At 37.5% G+C, this 19,220-nt stretch overlaps 8 protein-coding genes across 8 annotated transcripts; 4 read left to right on the plus strand and 4 right to left on the minus strand.

The window, feature by feature from the left end:
• Positions 1 to 823: 823 nt before the first annotated feature.
• On the plus strand, positions 824 to 2,946 carry EV154DRAFT_519994 (uncharacterized protein). The gene is made up of 11 exons (XM_051602776.1): positions 824 to 861; positions 922 to 1,046; positions 1,112 to 1,128; positions 1,169 to 1,295; positions 1,373 to 1,401; positions 1,461 to 1,617; positions 1,676 to 1,770; positions 1,846 to 1,986; positions 2,044 to 2,591; positions 2,619 to 2,624; positions 2,694 to 2,946. Exons 4-9 carry the CDS (start codon positions 1,194 to 1,196, stop codon positions 2,564 to 2,566), a joined length of 1,047 nt encoding a protein of 348 aa, XP_051454188.1. The 5' UTR covers positions 824 to 861; positions 922 to 1,046; positions 1,112 to 1,128; positions 1,169 to 1,193; the 3' UTR covers positions 2,567 to 2,591; positions 2,619 to 2,624; positions 2,694 to 2,946.
• Positions 2,947 to 4,767: 1,821 nt separating this feature from the next.
• On the plus strand, positions 4,768 to 5,301 carry EV154DRAFT_567154 (uncharacterized protein; the record flags this gene model as incomplete). Its single annotated transcript, XM_051605995.1, has 4 exons — positions 4,768 to 4,835; positions 4,906 to 5,063; positions 5,139 to 5,192; positions 5,252 to 5,301. 4 exons carry the CDS (start codon positions 4,768 to 4,770, stop codon positions 5,299 to 5,301), a joined length of 330 nt encoding a protein of 109 aa, XP_051454189.1.
• A 537-nt stretch (positions 5,302 to 5,838) lies between these two features.
• EV154DRAFT_391900 (uncharacterized protein) lies at positions 5,839 to 6,276 on the minus strand (the record flags this gene model as incomplete). The annotated part of the gene is made up of 1 exon (XM_051595125.1): positions 5,839 to 6,276. A coding segment is annotated over one exon (438 nt), but the record flags the coding sequence as incomplete, so codon positions are not given.
• Positions 6,277 to 7,395: 1,119 nt separating this feature from the next.
• EV154DRAFT_567155 (uncharacterized protein) lies at positions 7,396 to 8,443 on the minus strand (the record flags this gene model as incomplete). The annotated part of the gene is made up of 2 exons (XM_051605996.1): positions 7,396 to 7,833; positions 7,922 to 8,443. The coding sequence occupies 2 exons, from the start codon at positions 8,441 to 8,443 to the stop codon at positions 7,396 to 7,398; spliced, it is 960 nt and encodes a 319-aa protein (XP_051454191.1).
• A 476-nt stretch (positions 8,444 to 8,919) lies between these two features.
• On the plus strand, positions 8,920 to 10,147 carry EV154DRAFT_595291 (uncharacterized protein; the record flags this gene model as incomplete). The annotated part of the gene is made up of 2 exons (XM_051606996.1): positions 8,920 to 8,943; positions 9,588 to 10,147. 2 exons carry the CDS (start codon positions 8,920 to 8,922, stop codon positions 10,044 to 10,046), a joined length of 483 nt encoding a protein of 160 aa, XP_051454192.1. The 3' UTR covers positions 10,047 to 10,147.
• A 411-nt stretch (positions 10,148 to 10,558) lies between these two features.
• Positions 10,559 to 11,836, minus strand: EV154DRAFT_554382 (uncharacterized protein; the record flags this gene model as incomplete). The annotated part of the gene is made up of 2 exons (XM_051605187.1): positions 10,559 to 11,325; positions 11,422 to 11,836. The coding sequence occupies 2 exons, from the start codon at positions 11,834 to 11,836 to the stop codon at positions 10,943 to 10,945; spliced, it is 798 nt and encodes a 265-aa protein (XP_051454193.1). The 3' UTR covers positions 10,559 to 10,942.
• Positions 11,837 to 15,695: 3,859 nt separating this feature from the next.
• Positions 15,696 to 16,887, minus strand: EV154DRAFT_554383 (uncharacterized protein; the record flags this gene model as incomplete). The annotated part of the gene is made up of 5 exons (XM_051605188.1): positions 15,696 to 16,301; positions 16,438 to 16,493; positions 16,517 to 16,598; positions 16,704 to 16,766; positions 16,870 to 16,887. The coding sequence occupies 5 exons, from the start codon at positions 16,885 to 16,887 to the stop codon at positions 15,696 to 15,698; spliced, it is 825 nt and encodes a 274-aa protein (XP_051454194.1).
• Positions 16,888 to 17,015: 128 nt separating this feature from the next.
• EV154DRAFT_520011 (uncharacterized protein) lies at positions 17,016 to 18,317 on the plus strand (the record flags this gene model as incomplete). The annotated part of the gene is made up of 6 exons (XM_051602778.1): positions 17,016 to 17,075; positions 17,293 to 17,321; positions 17,381 to 17,537; positions 17,596 to 17,663; positions 17,766 to 17,906; positions 17,964 to 18,317. The coding sequence occupies 6 exons, from the start codon at positions 17,016 to 17,018 to the stop codon at positions 18,211 to 18,213; spliced, it is 705 nt and encodes a 234-aa protein (XP_051454195.1). The 3' UTR covers positions 18,214 to 18,317.
• Positions 18,318 to 19,220: the final 903 nt, after the last annotated feature.

A 19,220-nucleotide genomic window follows, 5' to 3' on the forward strand; every position in this document is an offset into this window, starting at 1 on the left:
TTCTCATCCTACCGTTGAAGTCTGTACACAGGGCACAACCCTGTGGCGAGTAAATATTTATTCTGCAAAAGCAATACAATCGAATGGGCCTGGACTATGGAATATTAACAGATCCTGAGCACAAATATTACTCTTGTCATTTGATGTTATAACTGTTGATCCCTCTGACTAATATTTATATACTCAGTATGGAAGGGCTAAATTTAAAGACATGTTGATTATTTACTATCACCAGGTAATTACATCATGATCCAATAAGGCGCTTAATATTCTCCCCTGAACTAACTGGTTCTTCACATATATATCCATAGTTTTTTCTCATAGACCATCATACGTTTTTTAATTGATTTATTTTTTTTCGTCCATAATAAAGTGGTATCTAAATTCTAACAGTATCACTTTTGGTTTACTTTAATTTTGTTCTCCATGCAAAACAGATTTGCTCTTATTGTATTCCAGCCAGAAGCGCTACACAGCCGATTATAAAGCCATAACCGTTTTTTTTAAAAAATCTGTTACACTATTTCCTGTTTCAAAATATAAAATTTGTTTCAGCTTACCAAATTCGGTGCATTTACGTATATATTGTATTATAAAACGAGTTTGATGTTCTTCATGCATTATTTACGGACTTCGAAAACTTAAGGAATGCATGATGAGAAAAAAACTTCGTCATCATTTTAAGGTTCACAGCCACAATAAAAGTTGTTAAATTTTTTTTTTTCTTGTATATATTTCTCCCCAAAGACAAGGGCCTCCATACAGGTTTTATACCTAACAAGAATTTTCCGTACTTATTTCCTACCTTTTTGTCGTCTTTCACAAGTAATTCGTTCACGCTAACTAAGAAATGATTTTAACGTAAGAACACAAACCATTGAGAAAATTAGAAAACACGAACTAATTACCATTCGACAATAGAACACAACAAAAATACTTGAAAGAAAACCTTCCGTATATAAATATCGTAGCCTTTTACATGGAATTTGGTTTTAAGAATAGGGAAATTGCTGAAGAGAAGTTTAAGGAATCCATCATCAAATTAAGTCAAGTGGTTGATGAGGAACTACAACATTTCATTGCCGAAGAGTTTTTGAACGACAACTTCCAGGTAGTTTTATTTATAAATGAATAATTTGGCAGTATTTAACGCTTTATTGGATTATTTTGATTAGTGTTTGGACACGTCCATGATGGATGAGTACTGGATAACCACACAGCGACAATCCAATGAAGTATCCATCTTGAAACGAAAAGGGGAGACGAGTGCGGCCAAGGCTCATCAGCCCAAAAAGGTTTTTATTGATATTTCTCGACTTTATTTCGGCATGACAGTACTAACTAGTTTACTTTTTTTTTTACCAATGTTAAGAGAAACAAGGACGAAAAGTTGGCATCTTCGTATGTTTGCATTTGATATTCTTCTTGAGTATAAATACTTACCATAACCATATCTATAGACTTGATAAAGAAGGAATTGTAGACTTCAGTAACACGGGCCCATCAGGACAATCGCATGTCATTGTTTGTAATGATAGTCAAGGTGTAGAGGTATTAAGTGCTTCGTATGAATTAAAAGATGAATTTAAGAAGGCAATTTTGAAAACCTTTAAAAATGTAAGATAATCAAAGTATGATAGTGCAGACTATGGTAGCGCATACTAATTTTTTTTAGTCGGATCACATTAATATCCAATATCGCAAAACTCTTGACTACCAGATGAACGCATCATCTGAGGACTTGTTTTTCTATAAGATACTGTCCCATTTGTAAGTGTGTAAATTTATGCTATGTCAATCATGAAAAGTATCCAAAAGTATAACAATTTCATCTATTATTATTAGGATTGAAGCCCATCAGATCAATAGCCATATTTTCGACATTGAAGAACAAAGGCTCTTGAGTGAAAAGGACTTTGATCACAAAATATATGCTCGACTTCTGGAATTACTCTTCTCAGACCGAATCGACATAAAAATCAGAAGGTAAATAAATTTAAAGTGTTATGCTGGACTGAAGAATAACATTCTTTAATTTTTCAGTGGGGAAACAAAAATGGACAATTATAAGCTTGATTATCGTATTGGCTTTTACCATAAAAGTTCATTCATTGATGTATCCAACATCGAAGTCGGTAAAGCTGCCACTGTCACTAAAGTAAAGGACGACCATTTTAAACTGATTCTGGAAGCAAAGACCATCTTTAAAAATATCATCGACAATTTTAGTTTCATTAATCCAGTAAATATCAAGGTTTATTCTCTTCAGTTCTGTGGATTGAAAGGAGACTGCTTGCGCTCTACAATGATTAAACCTAAGTCTATGGTTGTTTTCCGAATCAATGACAGACTAAGAATTCCGTTAAGCCGTTCCGATAGCAATCGAGCAGATGACTTGCTACGCTCGTTATTGTATTACAAGGCTGAAATCGAGCAGACTGTCGATACGATTAGCACATGTATAAAGGAAAATAATGATCGGTGCCTGTCATTTAAAAGGGCTCTTGGTAGGAAGAAAAAAGTGACTCACACGTATGAAGAATGGGTCGATTGGGATGGCAATTAAAAAACGGGCATATGTTAAAAAAAAAAAAAAAAAAAAAAAAAATCATATATACATATTGGTAAAATCTCGAAGTACTAGTTTTTGAAGCAAACATCAAAATTTTAACTAACACCTTTATGTAGTGTAGTTAAAAAAATTTTGTGCGTCTTATTATTATCAGAAGATTTTATATTTGGGGACCTGTGCTCAAATGTCTTGCCACATTAAGCAAATTTATTGTATCCATCAAGCTAATTCATTGTATCCACCAAGCAAACTCATTGTATCCACCAAGCAAATTCATTGTATCCATCCTCGTAATTGCGCCAAGAACTTGTTGCATTCAGATGGTACACAATCTATGTTGACTGCTTTAAAGAGCTTGAGTGGGAAGATAATGGCGAAACTTTGGTCGTCCACGGTGGTGGAGGTAGACTTAGTGTACCCAATAACAAGCTTTATGTCGGTGTCACCGTTATTGCCTCTCGTTTCTTAACTTCGGTCCTGACCATGATACCTACTACTGAAGGTGATAAAACCCCTACCGCTGTCTTAACAGGTAATGCTCGTATGAAGATGAGACCTATTGCTCCTCCTTTGGCCGAATTAAAGGCAGATGATGCCGTGATTGTTTATCTTCAAAAGGAAGGCTTGTAGCCCATTGTTGTAACCCCCAAGGATGGTTTTAAGGGTGGTCGTATCGACTTGTCTGCCTTTATCTCTTCTCGTTGCGCTTCTTCCATGTTATTATGTCTTCCGTATGCCACCAAAGAAGTCGAACTCGTTTTGGTTGGCGGTCAAGAGATTTTACATCCTAACATCGATATGACACTTGCTATGATAGAATCTTTGGTGTTGTTGTGGAGCGTCTTCCCGAAAATGCTTACAAGATTAAACAAACCACCTGCAAGAACCCCGATCATTATGTTGTTGAATCAGATGCCAACTCTGCTACTTATCCTTCATCCATTATTGCTATCACTGGTACCACATGTACCGTCACCAGTATTGGTTCTAACTCTTTAAGGCGATACTACTTTTGTCATCAACGTCCTTATACTTGTAAGTTGTACTGTTGTTCAAACCGAAACTGCTATTACCGTCACCAGTCCCCCATTGGTCAACTTCGTCCTTTTCCCACCATTGATATGGAGACCATGACAAATGCATTTATGACTGCCACTGTCTGCTGTTACATCTTCTGCTGATCCCAAGGGTGGAAACATCACACGTATCATTGGTATTGCTAACCAATCTGTAAAGGAATGTGATCGTATTGCTGCTATGGTGCATGAACTCATCAAGTTTAGGTGTTCAAGCATCTGAATTACCTGATGGTAATTATATTCACGGTAAGCCTGTCAAGGGCCGGGTGGTTAGCCATTGAAAAGGATCTCCAGAGATTCCTTTTATTCATCAGCGGTCGTGATATTAACCAAGTAAATACTACTGTCGGTCTTGTCGGAGTACCCATTACTTTTGAATCATTGGCTTCCAAGGACTTTAACTCTGTTCTCGAAAACCTTAAAGAGATACATGAGGGTGCTGATGCAGTTGAACTGCGCGTGGATCTTATACAAAAGCCTGATTTAAAGAGCGAAATAACCTATATTAAATATGTTGGTGAACGTTTCTCTCTTTTACGTAGAATGGTGCCGATTCCTGTTATTTACACTATGAGATTGAAGGGTCAAGCAGGTACTTCCTCCGATAATGATAAAGATGGTTGGTTTGAATTACTCACTTGGAGTCATCATTGGGGTTTTGAATATGTTGACGTCCAAACTTGCTGGGTTCCTACCGGTATTAAAAGGCCTGTGTCCTCCAATGGTGAAAGTCTCATTATATCCCCTTGGCATGACGCTCAGAACGTTACAACCTGGGATGGTAAGACTAATCAACTCAAGTATGACACTTGTAAAAAATACGGTGATACCATTAAACTTGTTGGCAATACTTAAAGTTTCCAAGACAACATGGTACTTGAAACATTCCGCGCTTACAAAAAGGGTGGTAAAGATCTTATTGCTATCAAAATGGGTGCTACCCGACAGTTACCTCGTGTGATCAACAAATTTTTAACTCCTATTACTCATCTTGCACTCCCACACAAGGCTGCTCCTGGTCAACTTTCTTTAGCTGAAATCAATAAGGCTCGTTATCTCATTGGCCTTTAACCTGCCCAAAAATTCTGGTTAATTCGTACACCCATCCAACATTCCATGTCGCCTACTCTCCATAACACTGGTTTCAAGGTTTTGGGTCCTCCCCATCAATACAATCTTTTGGAGTACCATATGGTTAAATATGCTGAGGATAATATTCTCAAGGATCTCACTTTTGGTCACTGTTCCTCACAGGTTAGCTATTATGAAGTATCTTGACGAGTTGTCCTATAATGCCAAGGCAATTGGTTTTGGTATTGAGTTACCTGAACTTTTGCACGGAGGTATCAAGGGTATTATTTTTGACATGGCTTACAAGTCTTGTTGTACAAAGTTGCTTTTGCAAGCTGAGCGTAAGGGTTGGTCTTGTGTTGAAGGCATCAAAATCTTGATCTCGTAAGGTATTGCTCAATTTAAAATCTGGACAGGAGAATGTGCCCCAATTACCGAAATTGAAGGTGAAGTGTCAAATATCCAGAGATGTAAACCTTCATAAAATACAATGGACACTCTGCAATTTGAACAGATTGTTTCATCACAGATCAAAAGAACTGGCCTTCCATTGGATTATTTCAAACTACTGGTTTATAATTAAAAAACGTGATCACTTGGCTCTCTTGTCTTCCTTGTACACAAGCATGAACTCCCTATGTCATTTATTCTCCTTTTCTTCATATCTAATAAATAGTATTGACGCACAGACATCATATAACTACGTTTTTGAGAGTGTTTTGATAATATTATAAAGTTAGATTCTACCTTTTTATATATGACATGTATTCTTTGGGCCTTAGTCGTATAATTTTGTGTGTGTGTGTTACACTTTGATTTTGTATGAAAGCCGTAATTGAAAAAAAATCTCGCACCATACTTTTTCCTTTTTTTTAAAAAAAAAATTGTTTATTTTTTGCTCCGTGTAAAATAAGTATGTCTTATTCAAGAGGCGGTCGCAAGTTAAAATGATTTTAGGGATAATAAAAGGGGTGGGTAAGTTTTTTTTTGAATTTTAAGCTAACGGAAGAGAGAATGTGTCGGGTTAGTTATTTGTTACAAATACAAGGAGAGCGAGTCTTCGTTGATGTGTTTTTGTATTGAGAACCGAATAAGGTCAACTACTTGTGCTGTTATGAAAGGTAAGCCATCAAAGATTGACCGAAAGTGGGATTTCCAAATTTGGGACAGGGTGATGAGAATTACCATGGAGGACTTGATGCCATCTTTGTGGCTATGTGAGACTAAGTTAAAATCCAGTTTTTGTAATGCTGTTAAATTGTTCTGAACGGTATAGGTAGGCCACAGGAATTCAAGGATGATTGCTTGCCACGCAGAATATTTTATCGGACAGAAGAACAGCATGTGAAAAGTCGATTTTGGAGCATCATTGCAGATGATACATGTTGAGGAGTCGAATTTTTCTGGAAAAATCTGGTGTAAGATATTGCGGTTAGAAATATCATTGGTGAGAAACCTGTATACTACGTTTCTTTGTACCATAGTAAGAGTCATAGCCCAAAATAGTAGCCAGATGATTACTGATATTCTTGAGAGTCGCGATGAGGCTAGCGAAGTAAATTGGCAAGCTTGACGAAAAGTTTTGGTGGTGATATATTCTTAGTTGACAGATTTCCCTAGCAGATTTAAATCGTTGCTGATTGGTGATAAATCTACTGTACCAAATTCTCGAGGACTGTCTGAGGGGGTACACAAAGGAAGTAGAAATGGTTGTAGTCTGAAGTAGCCATAATTTAGGCCAGATTCGATATTTCTTGGTGCCCTTTTCCAGTGTTGTGGGATTGTGTTACCGCTCTTCCAGTGAAGAATGCTTATTTGGGGGTTAAACATAAAAATATCTTTCAGGATCATATTTTCTGCACGTTTGGGTAGCTTGATGTTACGATGATTTGGGATTTCAATAAGAGCTGCTCGTAGTGGGAGTTCCAGACCAGTAGCAGGGCTGAGGTCTATCATAAGAAACTTTCGAGGAATAAGATCTATAGATTTGTATATGCAGTCGATCACGTCCGTTCGTTGCCTAGGGAGACCTCCGAATTTTCTTGTTACTGGGAATTTAATGGTAGACAGACTGGTTACGATTATTGATGTGAATCCGTCGTAATTGGTTTAGCCTGGATTCTGGGTTAACTGGACTAGATGAAATTAAAGGCTGAATTCATTTGAAGTAGAGACTGGATTGTTGGTGAGCTGGGTCTAGTACACTAAGCCCCCCTTGTAATTTCTTACGTATCCATGTTGACCAACCTATCGTAGGGAAGATACCTGTCCTTAAAAACTGGATCGCCACTGATCTAATTTGTTGTAGTGCTTGTAGAGGAAGTAGCGTCACCCGAAAGATATACTAGCATTTCGCTAGAATTAATGAATTGATTACCGTAGCTTTACCCTACACTGATAGTGATCGAGCCGAATGATTGGCAGTTGAGGCCTTGAGTTGTCCGACCAGAGTTGCTACAAAGTGATTCCGTTGTGGGACAGACTGTATTAGCGGGAAGCCCAAGTATATTGTTGGTGTTGGGTCTAAGGCCGTCTTGAGGTTGCTAATGTTCATGGCTTCTAGGGAAGTTTGCCAGTAACTCCATGTGTCTCGCCCAGATACAGAGAACGCTTCCACCTTCTTATAATTAAATTTGGCATTTGACGCTCTACAGAATGTATCCATATGGTGGCTTAATCGCACGAGGCCTTGTCGATCTTGAACGAAAATGAGCGCATCATCAGCATAGCAGAGAGCTTTGGTTGTTGTAAATTCAGAGTGCTGGAGATACTCATCATGCGATGGTTCAAGATCCTAGTGAATATCTTGCAATCGGTGTTGGCCAGAGAGCTGGGACGGTAGTTCCGAATGTCAGTGAGATCCCCTTTTTTTGGAAGCAGTGACATGATGGAGGTATTCCAAGAGTCTGGGAATTTGCTGTGCATCAATGCGTCTTGATAGATTTCATGGATTAATGATTGCAATGGTTGAAAAGTTACGATAAAATGGAGAATTTCGTATGGAAGACCATCCGAACCTGGATTACTCGATTTAGGAGATCGCCTACTTTCGAAAACAATTTCTTCTAACAGGATCGGGGCCATTAATGCTTCTTGTTGTTCGACTCCCAGCTGAATAGTTATTCGGATCAATATTCTGTAGGAGCTCTTCCAATGCTGATGCATTTATATCATCCGGTAGGTACAGGCTTGAATAAACTTCCTTGGCTATTGCTTTTATTTGTGGTAATTGCGTGCTTTGAGTGTTAGTCAATGGATCTAACAGACTTGTAATTTCCCTTTGACCCTCACGGGTTTTAGTGATTCTCTTTAGAAATCCCGCTGACTTTTCTCTATGCTCGCGCCAAAATTTGCCTGCTTTTAAAATTTCAATTTCTGCTATGGATTGTTGGAAAGAGGCGATTTGGATTTCTACATTGATTAGTTCTGGAAATGTTAAATTTCTATTTTTTTGTTGTCTTAAGATCCGATTACGTTTGGATTGTAATCTTTTGAGTTGTTGTTTTCTCCAGTTGAGATCTTCTTGCTGAAATGACTTGACAAAAAGTTTAACTTCGCCTTTGATCCAGTCCCAAATTTGTTGTAAGCTGCGAAAGGATTTTAGTGTTTCTAATTCAGTTATCAGGTATTGTAAATGCTCTTGGAGCCCAGTACAGAATCGGGTTTTTTTTCGCCACGAATGGGTTGGCTTTCCATGCTCCGGGTCCTTTGGTAGTATCATATGAGAAGTTGACTTTCAACAAGGCATGGTCAGTCCAATTATCCGAGAGAAAATGAGAGTTATTCAATTTAATCTGGCTAAAGCAGGAAGATGAATAGAATATATAGTCTATTGTTGAGGAGTTGTTCCCATTTTTCCAGGTAATTGTGCTTTTCTCGTCCGCAAAACAGTCAATAATATTAGAATCTAGGAGTGATATCCAAATTTCTGTAGTGCCCGCGATAGATCCATCTGACCTTCTGTTTTTGTAGCTGTAGTTGAAATCCCCCAGGATCAGCATCTTAGTCGCCGGGTTAGCTGTATATGTTGCTATATTTGAGTTACTCAATAGTCCTGTAAAGAAGGCAGTTTTTTTTTTAGATGTAGTTGAGGTTCTACCATTTATATATAAGATTAAAACAATTAAAATTGGGTTAGTAGAGTTTGTAGTGTCAGATGTATGGATAACATCTGCAAGAATAAAACGGCCGCCATCAATGCCCGAATCGATTTATAAAAGAGTAAATTTTGAGTTGAGAGAGATAACTCCACAGTGTTCAGTCCAGATACTGGATTTTGATTGGAATTGCATATTAAATAAGTTGATAGTGTTTGAGTCTGTTGCATGAGGTTCTTGGAGTACCAAGATATCAATATTAAGTGTTCTGAGATAGCGTATAAATTGTTGTCTTTTTTTTTGAGAAAATGTATATACCACCCCTCTTTTTCCAAATATAGTAATTACCACCCCTGTTCGGTCACGCCGGACAGTAAATGTCCGGTGGAAGTGGATCACTTTATACGCATTTATTAGGCTCAATTGTGGATCACTTTATACGCATTTATTAGGCTCATTTGTGGATCACTTTATACGCATTTTTTAGGCTCATTGTTGGATCACTTAATACTAATTTTTTAGGCTCATGTATAGTGTATTTTTGGATCACTTAATACTTAGTTTTTAGGCTCATGTACAGTGTATTTTTGGATCACTTAATACCTATTTTTTAGGCCTATGAACCAGGTCCGAATAATTGTTTGAGGAGGGGCGGGGGGGGGGATTTAGGTACCATTTTGCTTTTTTCATTTTACAATTTACAACGATTATATAAATAAACAATCAAGAAAGTATTGCTGAAGGCGAGAGTCTTATTGTTCCTAAAAGAGTAGAAGTAGCCCCAAGAATAATCCTTTAATCGAGATACTCTTCATAAAATTGAACCAGTCAAAGAATGAAGTATCACTTGAGGAAGTTGATGTCGAAGATGTTGATGACACATTAATTAAAGACAAGTTGACATGTGGTAAGTGCCATAAGACGTTCAACTCGAGATCATCCCTGATCAAGCACTTGAAGGTCAAACACCATGTTGTAATCGTTGGTGTCAAGCATGGGCGTCCTGACCAAGGTGGAAGGCTTGCATACTGTATCCGCCAGCAGCAAAAGAAGGCCGATAGAAATTCCGTTTTGAGAGTCGACAAAAAAAAACTTAAGAAGCAAATAAGGAAACAAATCAGTTATGAGGCGGTAAAAGCCAAGAAGAGAGCTGAGTGGGCTATGTTGGAGAGTAAGGACCTTCTTGAAAACCTTAAGGTTTTATGGGATACGTCTGATGGTGTATGAAGACCAGATTTTGCCTATGTACAATATATTGAAGATGTCTCTCCCATTTACCAATATCTCATCACCAAACTATGTTTGGAAGATTCATATGTATGAAAATATAGTGAGCCTAAAACATAGGTATTAAGTGATCCAAAAATACACTGTACACGAGCCTAAAACATAGGTATTAAGTGATCCAAAAATACACTGTACATGAGCCTAAAAACTAAGTATTAAGTGATCCAAAAATACACTATACATGAGCCTAAAAAATAAGTATTAAGTGATCCAACAATGAGCCTAAAAAATTCGTATAAAGTGATCCACAAATGAGCCTAATAAATGCGTATAAAGTAATCCACAATTGAGCCTAATAAATGCGTATAAAGTGATCCACAATTGAGCCTAATAAATGCGTATTAAGTGATCCACTTCCACCGGACATCTACTGTCCGGTGCGACCGAACAGGGGTGGTAATTACTATATTTGGAAAAAGAGGGGTGGTATATACAGGCTCTCTTTTTTTTTGGGGTTATTTGTTTTTTTGAGACCGCGACAATTGAGAGTCGTGATGTTGATATAATTATGTTGGGTCGACATAATAATTACTTAGAAGGTTGTTGTTGTTGTTGCTGCTGCAAGGAACCATATATGATGGCTGGGCTGGCAGGGTTATTATGAACAATATTTCCCTCTTTAAGGGTATTTCGATGACTGGTGATATCGGACTTGGTTAATATTTTCTGGATTTTCTTCGCTACGGGTGGTGAATCTCTTTCCTCCTGGTGGTTAGTACTATCCCCTTGTTTTTTCGTAGCTGATGCTTGCTGTTCCAAAGGTGATTTTGTTCAATCAATCGTTTGTTGTAGGTTATCTGAACTTTTTTCTACTACAGTCGCTTGGTACGTGGCCACTACCGGTGACTCTGCATCTTGCATTGGCTGATCTGGGTTTTTTGTTCAGGCTCCAGTTGCACATTCGTAGCAGTCGAGATTACTGGGATTGGAGTATCCAAAGCAGTGTCGTTATCTGCTTTCGCTTTTGGTTTTCTCCTTTCCTTTTTCACTGTAACTGCACGGAATTTGTTGTTGTTGTTTTCTTCCAAGACGTTGTTTCGAGGGCAGTTACGCATGATGTGTCCATGCTGGTTGCAGTTATAACATTTCAAGAATCTTTTTGCTTCTTTGCAATCAGCACGGCAATGATCAGAGGCTTGGCATAATCTGCAAAAGTCCGGCATATTATCATACTGGAGATATACCAGTATTTCTTCCTGGTCATAGTCGTTCCACAATACTACACGTTGAAGGGGTTCTCTGGGGTGAGATATAAAGTTGCATATCCCAATCCTGTGTAACATCCGTGAGATTTCATTATACCAAAATCAAGAACTTCCCCAAAAAATGCTTAATCGTTTGTCCATATTTATCATCAGGTCTTCTGGTTGAAGAAAAGGAAGTCTTTCCAATATGACTTTAACTATACGGGATTCGGCTGGAAGTGATCGGGATCCTTTGATGAATGACCCATCTGATAGGGTGATTCCTTCGTTGAGAATGGTGTGGTGTCCTTGGCTGCCTAAGGTCCACATTGTTTCCATAAATGATCGTTTGAGATATTTTTGTACGCTGGCAAGTCTACCAATGTAGGATGCTTTTCCTTTCTCTGCATCAAGGTTAAAGTCTTGGAGAGATTGTCTCAATAATTGTGTGTCCTTCACGTCAGTGACATCAATTAACACTGAATTTCTCTCTATGCCTTTAATGAACGGGCGTACCATTTCTATTTTTTCAGGAATAGGGTCCATTAATGAGTGCTGAGAGTCCGTTGAAATTGATAGGGTTCTATCAGCAAAGGTTGGATTGAATGAGATGTTCGTTCCAGCCTCGCCTGATACTACTTTAGACCACATGGGCGGATTTTTGTTAGCATTTGTTCCACAATAATCTTTGAAAGCGGGGTTGGAACGTGGATTCTGATTTTTAGCGGAAAGAGCCATGTACTTTTTCCTTTTTACTTTATTATTTCTTTAAATGAGTCAAACGATCCACAACAATCTTTGAGTGAAAGCCAATTGCTCATCAATAGTCTTTTATTTGTTATCAATTCTGTAGAAGAAATCAAGGACAGTTTCGAGGATGCCTTTGATAGACAAGTTTATGAACAGTCCAACACTGATGAAAGAGTGACAGTAGAGGGATACGGCTGGGAATGTCTCAGTGAACCTGAGATGGAGGACATCAGCGTCAAGGCAACACGTCACATTCCATCTTTTGCCAAGACTGTGTCGGTTAATGAACGTGTTGCCAATGTAAAGGCTATTTTTGAAGCCGAGTTTCCTGTTGGAAAATTCTTTGCTGACAAGGAAACTGCAAGACTTGAAATACAGTCTTTCAGTAAGGCTAACAATATCTCTTTTGAGACTTCTAAAAGCGATAAGTCTTACACCTAAATAGTCTATAAACATTTTGGTAAATATCGTGCTGCGAAAAAGGAAGAAGGTATAATTGACACAATTGCGATATTTATTGATATAATTATTTAACGTTGTTTTTGAAAAAAGATGAAAAGGATGCCGTTAATGATGATGAATTGGAAATCAGCGTTCAAGGACCCAACAGGACCACCACGAGAACAGGCTGTTCAGCATTCGTCTACATTCGCAAGGATGTGAAATTAGTGGAGAGCTTTGGACTGTTCGATCTAGCTGTTTCGAACGTAACCATCCTTTGAGCAAGGATAAAAGGGCTTATCACAGCAATCGAAAGCTCAATGCGGATGATCAAGAGTTCGCCATTTCGCTTATGCGTGGAGGTACAACTCCCAGTGAAACGTTAAAGGTAATGTTTAAAAATGAGATAGAGAGATCCTTTGAGAAATCAATAGTTAGGAAAGCTGTAATCATAATAAAAGTTATTTTGCCTATATTCTTTATAAGTCTAAATATGCCCCCAATTTATATCTTAAAATAACGGTAATTAGATGCTTGAAACAATAGGTGTAAGCAACCTGATTGTAACTGATTTAACGAACATCCAACAACAATTCTGTCGGGACAGCCACACTGATAAGTGGAATTTTGTCAAGAACCTTAAATCTAGTAGCCACCAAGTTCGATTTTTGACAGATGCTGACGAGAGAATTTGCAGCGTCTTTTTCATTCACCAACATGAAATCGACGGAGCTAGAAAGCTTTCAGAATGTGTTGTTGTTGATGCCACCTACAAGACCAACTCAAACAAGATGGTCTTGTTGAATTTCGTCGTCGCTGGTACTTTGAGTACAAAAGAAAAGCCAAAGCAGCTGACAACAGTTCCAATTGCAGGATGTTGGATGGATCGGGAGACAAGCGAGCGCTACTGCTGGGCTTTAAACTGTTTCCATGCTATTGTTTGGCCTACTGGAACAAGCACGGATAAATTGCCCAAGTGCTTTGTTACTGACAACGATGAAGCCTTGTTGGGAGCAATCAAGTCCGAGTTTCCCGAGAGTAAACAAATTCTTTGCTGGATTCATATCCAAAGAAACTTTATTCTGAGATTCAAGAAGAATCTTGCCAAGGAAAAGAGACTGGATAGTATGTTAAGACAATTTACGTTCTTTAGTCCTCATAAACTTACCAAATAAACACCTTATAGAGAACAAAATGGAGATGGAGGTCAAATCGTTCATGGCTATCATTGAAATGGCTTTAAAATGCACAACAAAGGATCAATTTTTGCTTGCCAAAAATGAATACGAAACGTTCGTGTCTGCCAAGGGCAAATGTGTACAAGGTGGTGCCCAAACGATGATTAAATATCTGCATCAGTAAGTTTTTTTTTCTGTTTAAACCCTCTTTTTATTAAGTAGATATAAATATAGTACGATGAAAAAGAAGCAATTCTGGGTAGGTTATTATGTCAACAATTTAATGCATAGTGAAATATTCCAAGAAATAAACGGTTAAATTATTTGAGACTAAAACTAGATATCTTTTTATTAAATGGAAAAGGGGATCCTTTTTATAAGGAAGGATTGAAATAGATTGTTATCCGGGAAGATCAGATGGGAGCGTGGATTGGAAGTAGACATTAATATCTTGATCAGTTAATGGTTTATGTTTCAGTGCTGGGTTGCTATTAAATGTCAAGTAGATTATAGGCTGGATATATAGTGTGTATATATCACATAGCTATGGTAAACAGAATTTCGAACAGAGTTGAGTCTACCCATGCGAATATCAAAAGAAGCAACAGCACCTCATTTGGTAGTATGGCAGTTGTCACAGAAAAAATAGATCTTTGGCTTGAATAATGAGAGGGAAAATTACCTCCCGGATTAAAAAGAGAGTACGTAATGTTTAAACATTTTTATTTTGTTAACTCTAAAAATTAATACTTTTCATAGTCGCCACCAGAGCTGCAATTTCCGCTGAGATGGGCAAAAAGTCTCATGAAACATTACCAATTGATACTAGTGCTATCCAACTTAGGTTAGAAAAGCTTCTATCATTGAGCCATATCTTGGGTAGTCAGCAAGAATCAACTGATCTCATTAAAGATATGAATACTTTGATCCAAAAATATTCCGTAGGCCGTCTGGAAACTGTTCTACCCCGGTGATTGTTGAAGTCTAAAAGGACCGACCTAAAGGAACAAAAAGAAACAAGCTTGGTGTAGAGCACGAAGATAAAAAACCTCCATAGAGCAAAAAAAAGCCAAAAAAAAAAAAAAAAAAAAAAAAAAAAAAAAAAAAAAAAAAAAAAAAAAAAAAAAAAAAAAAACTAAAACTACCTTAAGTCTTCGCAAACCATCAACAGCCGTGATCAAGCAGATCAGGCCAAATTATGCTAACACCCTTTATAACACATATGGGCTCAACGAGGCATACACAATGAACAAGCTGCAATCAACAAGAGCTCCCTGTCTTGATGACTTGAGTCTTTGGTTTGACTGTTACGGATGCCCCCAAATTGTTGCTGTTACGTTTAAAAGGCTAGGCATTTTACATGCAACCACACCAAAAGTAGATAAGTATGATATCACGTGGAGAGACAATGATGGAAGCATCATATATACTAAAGGTTTAATTACTTTTGAACCACTTCTTGGTCTAGATTTGGAAACAATGAATAATCCCATGCAACTTTTGTTTGCCAACAGTCATTATTATATTATTTTGCCTCAACTCGACAACAAAACGAAGAAGGCTTCCAAAGTCAAAAAATGGCCAACAGTGAACTTTTCCCACCAAAAAGTATTCGACGCGCACCGAGACATTTGTGTCTAATTACTTTCAAAACAACTAGACAGGATACCTTTATAATTTACTTCCCCAATTCTCAACATTTTCCCAAACTTATTATATTATTTATTTTATCTCATAATAATCAAAACCCAAAACAAAATTAAATTTAGACTAAATGAATGAGCTCACACTCAAAACGTATAATTAGCCTTCTGTTACAGTGTGTCGATTAAACAAGTTCATTTTTTTTTTTTTTTTAAATTGTTTATTTATTGCTCCGTGTAAAAAAAGAATAATAATTCTAATTCAAGAGGCGGGCGCAAATTAAAAGTTATGAGAGAATATTAGGACTATACTTTGTGAGCATTGTGAACAGTGTAAACTGAGAAAAAATAAAGGTTGATTAATGGCACATGTTGTGTTGTTGCATATTCTTTTTATAACAGGTTTTGGAGGGAGCCTTCAGCTTGAAAGGATGAGAGGTGTGCACGAATCTGTTGCACAACTACAGGCCAGAGAAAAGGTGTAGAGTTGAAGCTACTACGGAAGTGAGATTTCCAAATGTTGGCCAAGGTGCAGAGGATAACATTCTGTACTGTTAAACCTGGTTTTTGGCAGTATGCGATGGGTTGGAAGTTCAAAGTGAAAGTTGCAGCGATTATATTTGATATGTTGGTCGTAGGCCAAAGAAATTCGGATATGATAGTTTTCCAAATGTTAGCCTTCGAGGGGCAGTAAAAAAGCATGTGTTTTGATGATTCAATCGAAGACAAACAGATCTGGCATTGGGCGGAATTAAATTTCTCTGGGAAAATTTGATGCATATATCGACGAGAAGGGATGGAACGAGTCAATAGTCGGTATATAACATTTTGTTGTACTGCCACTAGTGCCAGGTTCCAAAAGAGGAAACATTTCTTTGCCGGTATACGTGATAGGCTGTATTGTAGCTGTGACTTATGTTGCTGTAGTATTGCCTCTCTATATTTCTTGTTCCGTTGAGGGTAAGTACTTGAAATTGGTTTGTCCGCGATAATCAGTGTCTGTACCCAAGGATAGAAATATACCGCTGAATTATTTGTTTGATCTGATTGTGATGGTTGACATAATGGCTGAAAGAAGGGAGTAAGTTGAATCGAACCATTTGCAAGACGATGGTTATCATTCTGGGCGAGTTACCCCATTGATTGTCAAACGTGGCGGGATTTTTCCAATGTAGACACTGTAGTACTGGCCTGTATGAGAAAAGATCACTCACCAATAATTTGGATGCTTTTGGGAATCTTTGGTGGTTGAGGCGTGGTTCTTCCCTTTTTAGCATCATTCACGGACTTTGAAAACTTAAGAAATACATGTTAAAAAAAAAACTGCGTCATCATTTTAAGGTTCACAGCCACAATAAAAGTTGTTAAAAAATTTTTTTCTTTCTTGTTTATATTTCTCACCAAAGACAAGGACTTCAATACAGCTTTTATATCTACCAAGAGTCTCCCAAGCTTATTTTCTGCCTTTTTATTGTCATTCCATAAGAAATACGTTTACGCTAACTAAAAAATGATTTAACGTAAGAACACAAACCATTGAGAAAATTAGGAAACATGAACTAATTACCATCTGACCATAGAACATAACAAAAACATTTGAAAGAACACCTTCCATATATATGTATCAAAGCCTTTTATATGTAATTTGGTTTCAAGTCTAGGGAAAATGCTGAACAGAAGTTTAAGGAATCCATCATCAACTAAGTAAGTAAAATGCTTGACAAGGAGCTGCAAGACTTTATCGCTGAAGAGCTCTTAAATGACAACTTCCAGGTAGTTTTAGTTGTAAATGATTAGTGTCTGGTCACGTCTATGATAGATGATTATTGGCTCACCACACAGCGACAAACCAACGAAATATCAATCTTGAAACGAAAAGGGGAGGAGAAGAGTAGCAAGGCACCTGAACGGAAAAAGGTTTTTATTGATATTTCTCGACTTTATTTCGGCAGCACTAACTAGTTTACTTTTTTTTTTTACCAATGTTAAGAGCACCAAAGACAAAAAGTTGTCATCTTCGTATGTTTGCATTTGATATTCTTCTTGAGTATAAATACTTATCATAACCATCTTTATAGAATTGATAAAGAAGGAATAGTAGATTTCAGTAATACAGGCCCATCAGGACAATCACATGTCATTGTTTGGAACGATAGTCAAGGGGTAGACGTCTTAAGAGCTTCTTATGAAATGAAAGATGATTTTAAGAAGGCAATTTCAAAAGTATTTAAAAATGTAAGATAACCAAAGTATGATAGTGCAGACTATTGTAGCGCATACTAATTTTTTTTAGTCGGATCACATCAATACCCAATATCGCAAAACTCTCGACTATCAAATAAATGCTTCTTCTGATGACTTGTTTTTCTAAAAGATACTGTCCCATTTGTAAGTGTGCAAATGTATGCTACCTTAATCATAAAAAGTATCTAAAAGTATAACAATTTCACCTATCATTATTAGGATTGAAGCTTACCAAATCAATAGCCATATTTTTGACATTGAAGAACAAAGGCTCTTAAGTGAAAAGGACTTTGACCACAAGATCTATGCCCGACTTCTGGAATTACTCTTTTCAGACAGAATAGATATAAAAATCAGAAGGTAAATAAATTTAAAGTGTTATGCTGGACTGAAGAATAACATTCTTTAATTTTTCAGTGGGGAAACCAAAATGGATAATTATAAGCTCGATTATCGTATTGGCTTTTACCATAAAAGTTTATTCATTGATGTATCCAACATCGAAGTCGGTAAAGCTGCCACTGTAACTAAAGTAAAGGACGACCATTTCAAGCTGATTCTGGAAGCAAAGACCATCTTTAAAAATATCATTGGCAATTTCAGTTTCATAAATCCAGTAGGAGACTATGGATCAGTGAGAAGTGTCACGTGGACCTTTTATTTATAGTGGTGCACTCTTAATACACTGTAGCCCAGCCATTTACAGTCCGATCCCAGCCATTTACAGTCCGATCCCAGCCATTTACAGTCCGATCCCAGCCATTTACAGTCTATAAAGGTTTATTCTCTTCAGAGCATCCGCAGCGGTTCACTAAAATTTTCACTGAATAAATGGGTCATTTTCCGGTCGGGCTAAAAATGTAGTCCCTTTTTTTAATGAGTCCGCAGCGGTCAAAAAATAATTACATTGATTTTTTTCTTTAACTTTTGTAAACATGAATAAGCATAACATGATGGCACAATTCCTTGAGGATGAAGAAAAGCAAAGACAATTGCAATTAGATCGCAATAAAAAATTTTTATTGCAAGCATTTAAAAAGAGAAAGACAGAACAGGTTGTCGAAGAGAAAAAGAGACATATTGACCGGGACAGAGAAGGGGAGCACGAAAGACTCTAAGCAATACTTCGCCGAGAATCCTACCTATCCAGACACTTATTTTCGTCGTCGTTTTAGAATGGATAAGGAATTGTTTTTGAGAATACTTGGTGATTTGGAAAACAAGGATAACTATTTTAAGCAGAAGAATGATGCAACTGGGAGATCAAGCATTTCAGGTCTTCTTAAAATGGCTATATCTGTTCGCCAACTTGCTTACGGTGTTCCACCAGACATGTTGGATGATCAATATGGAATGGCCGAGTCCACCGGTAGAAACGCCTTGCGCCATTTTTGCAAGGCCATTATTCGATTGTACGGGGAGGAATACCTTCGATCACCTACGAATGAAGATGTGGAACGAATCCTGAAAGAAAATTCAGAGAGAGGTATGCTAGGCTCTTTAGACTACATGCATTGGGAGTGGAAAAACTGTCCCACTGGCTGGCATGGGATGTACAAGGGCAAGGAAAAGGTCCCTACGATCATCCTTGAAGCTGTCGCTTCCAAGGACCGCTGGATTTGGCATGCCTTTTTTGGTCTTCCTGGGTCCTTGAATGACATCAACGTCCTTGAC

Source organism: Mucor mucedo (assembly GCF_025094135.1).
Source record: "Mucor mucedo strain NRRL 3635 chromosome Unknown EV154scaffold_99, whole genome shotgun sequence".
Taxonomy (NCBI): domain Eukaryota; kingdom Fungi; phylum Mucoromycota; class Mucoromycetes; order Mucorales; family Mucoraceae; genus Mucor; species Mucor mucedo.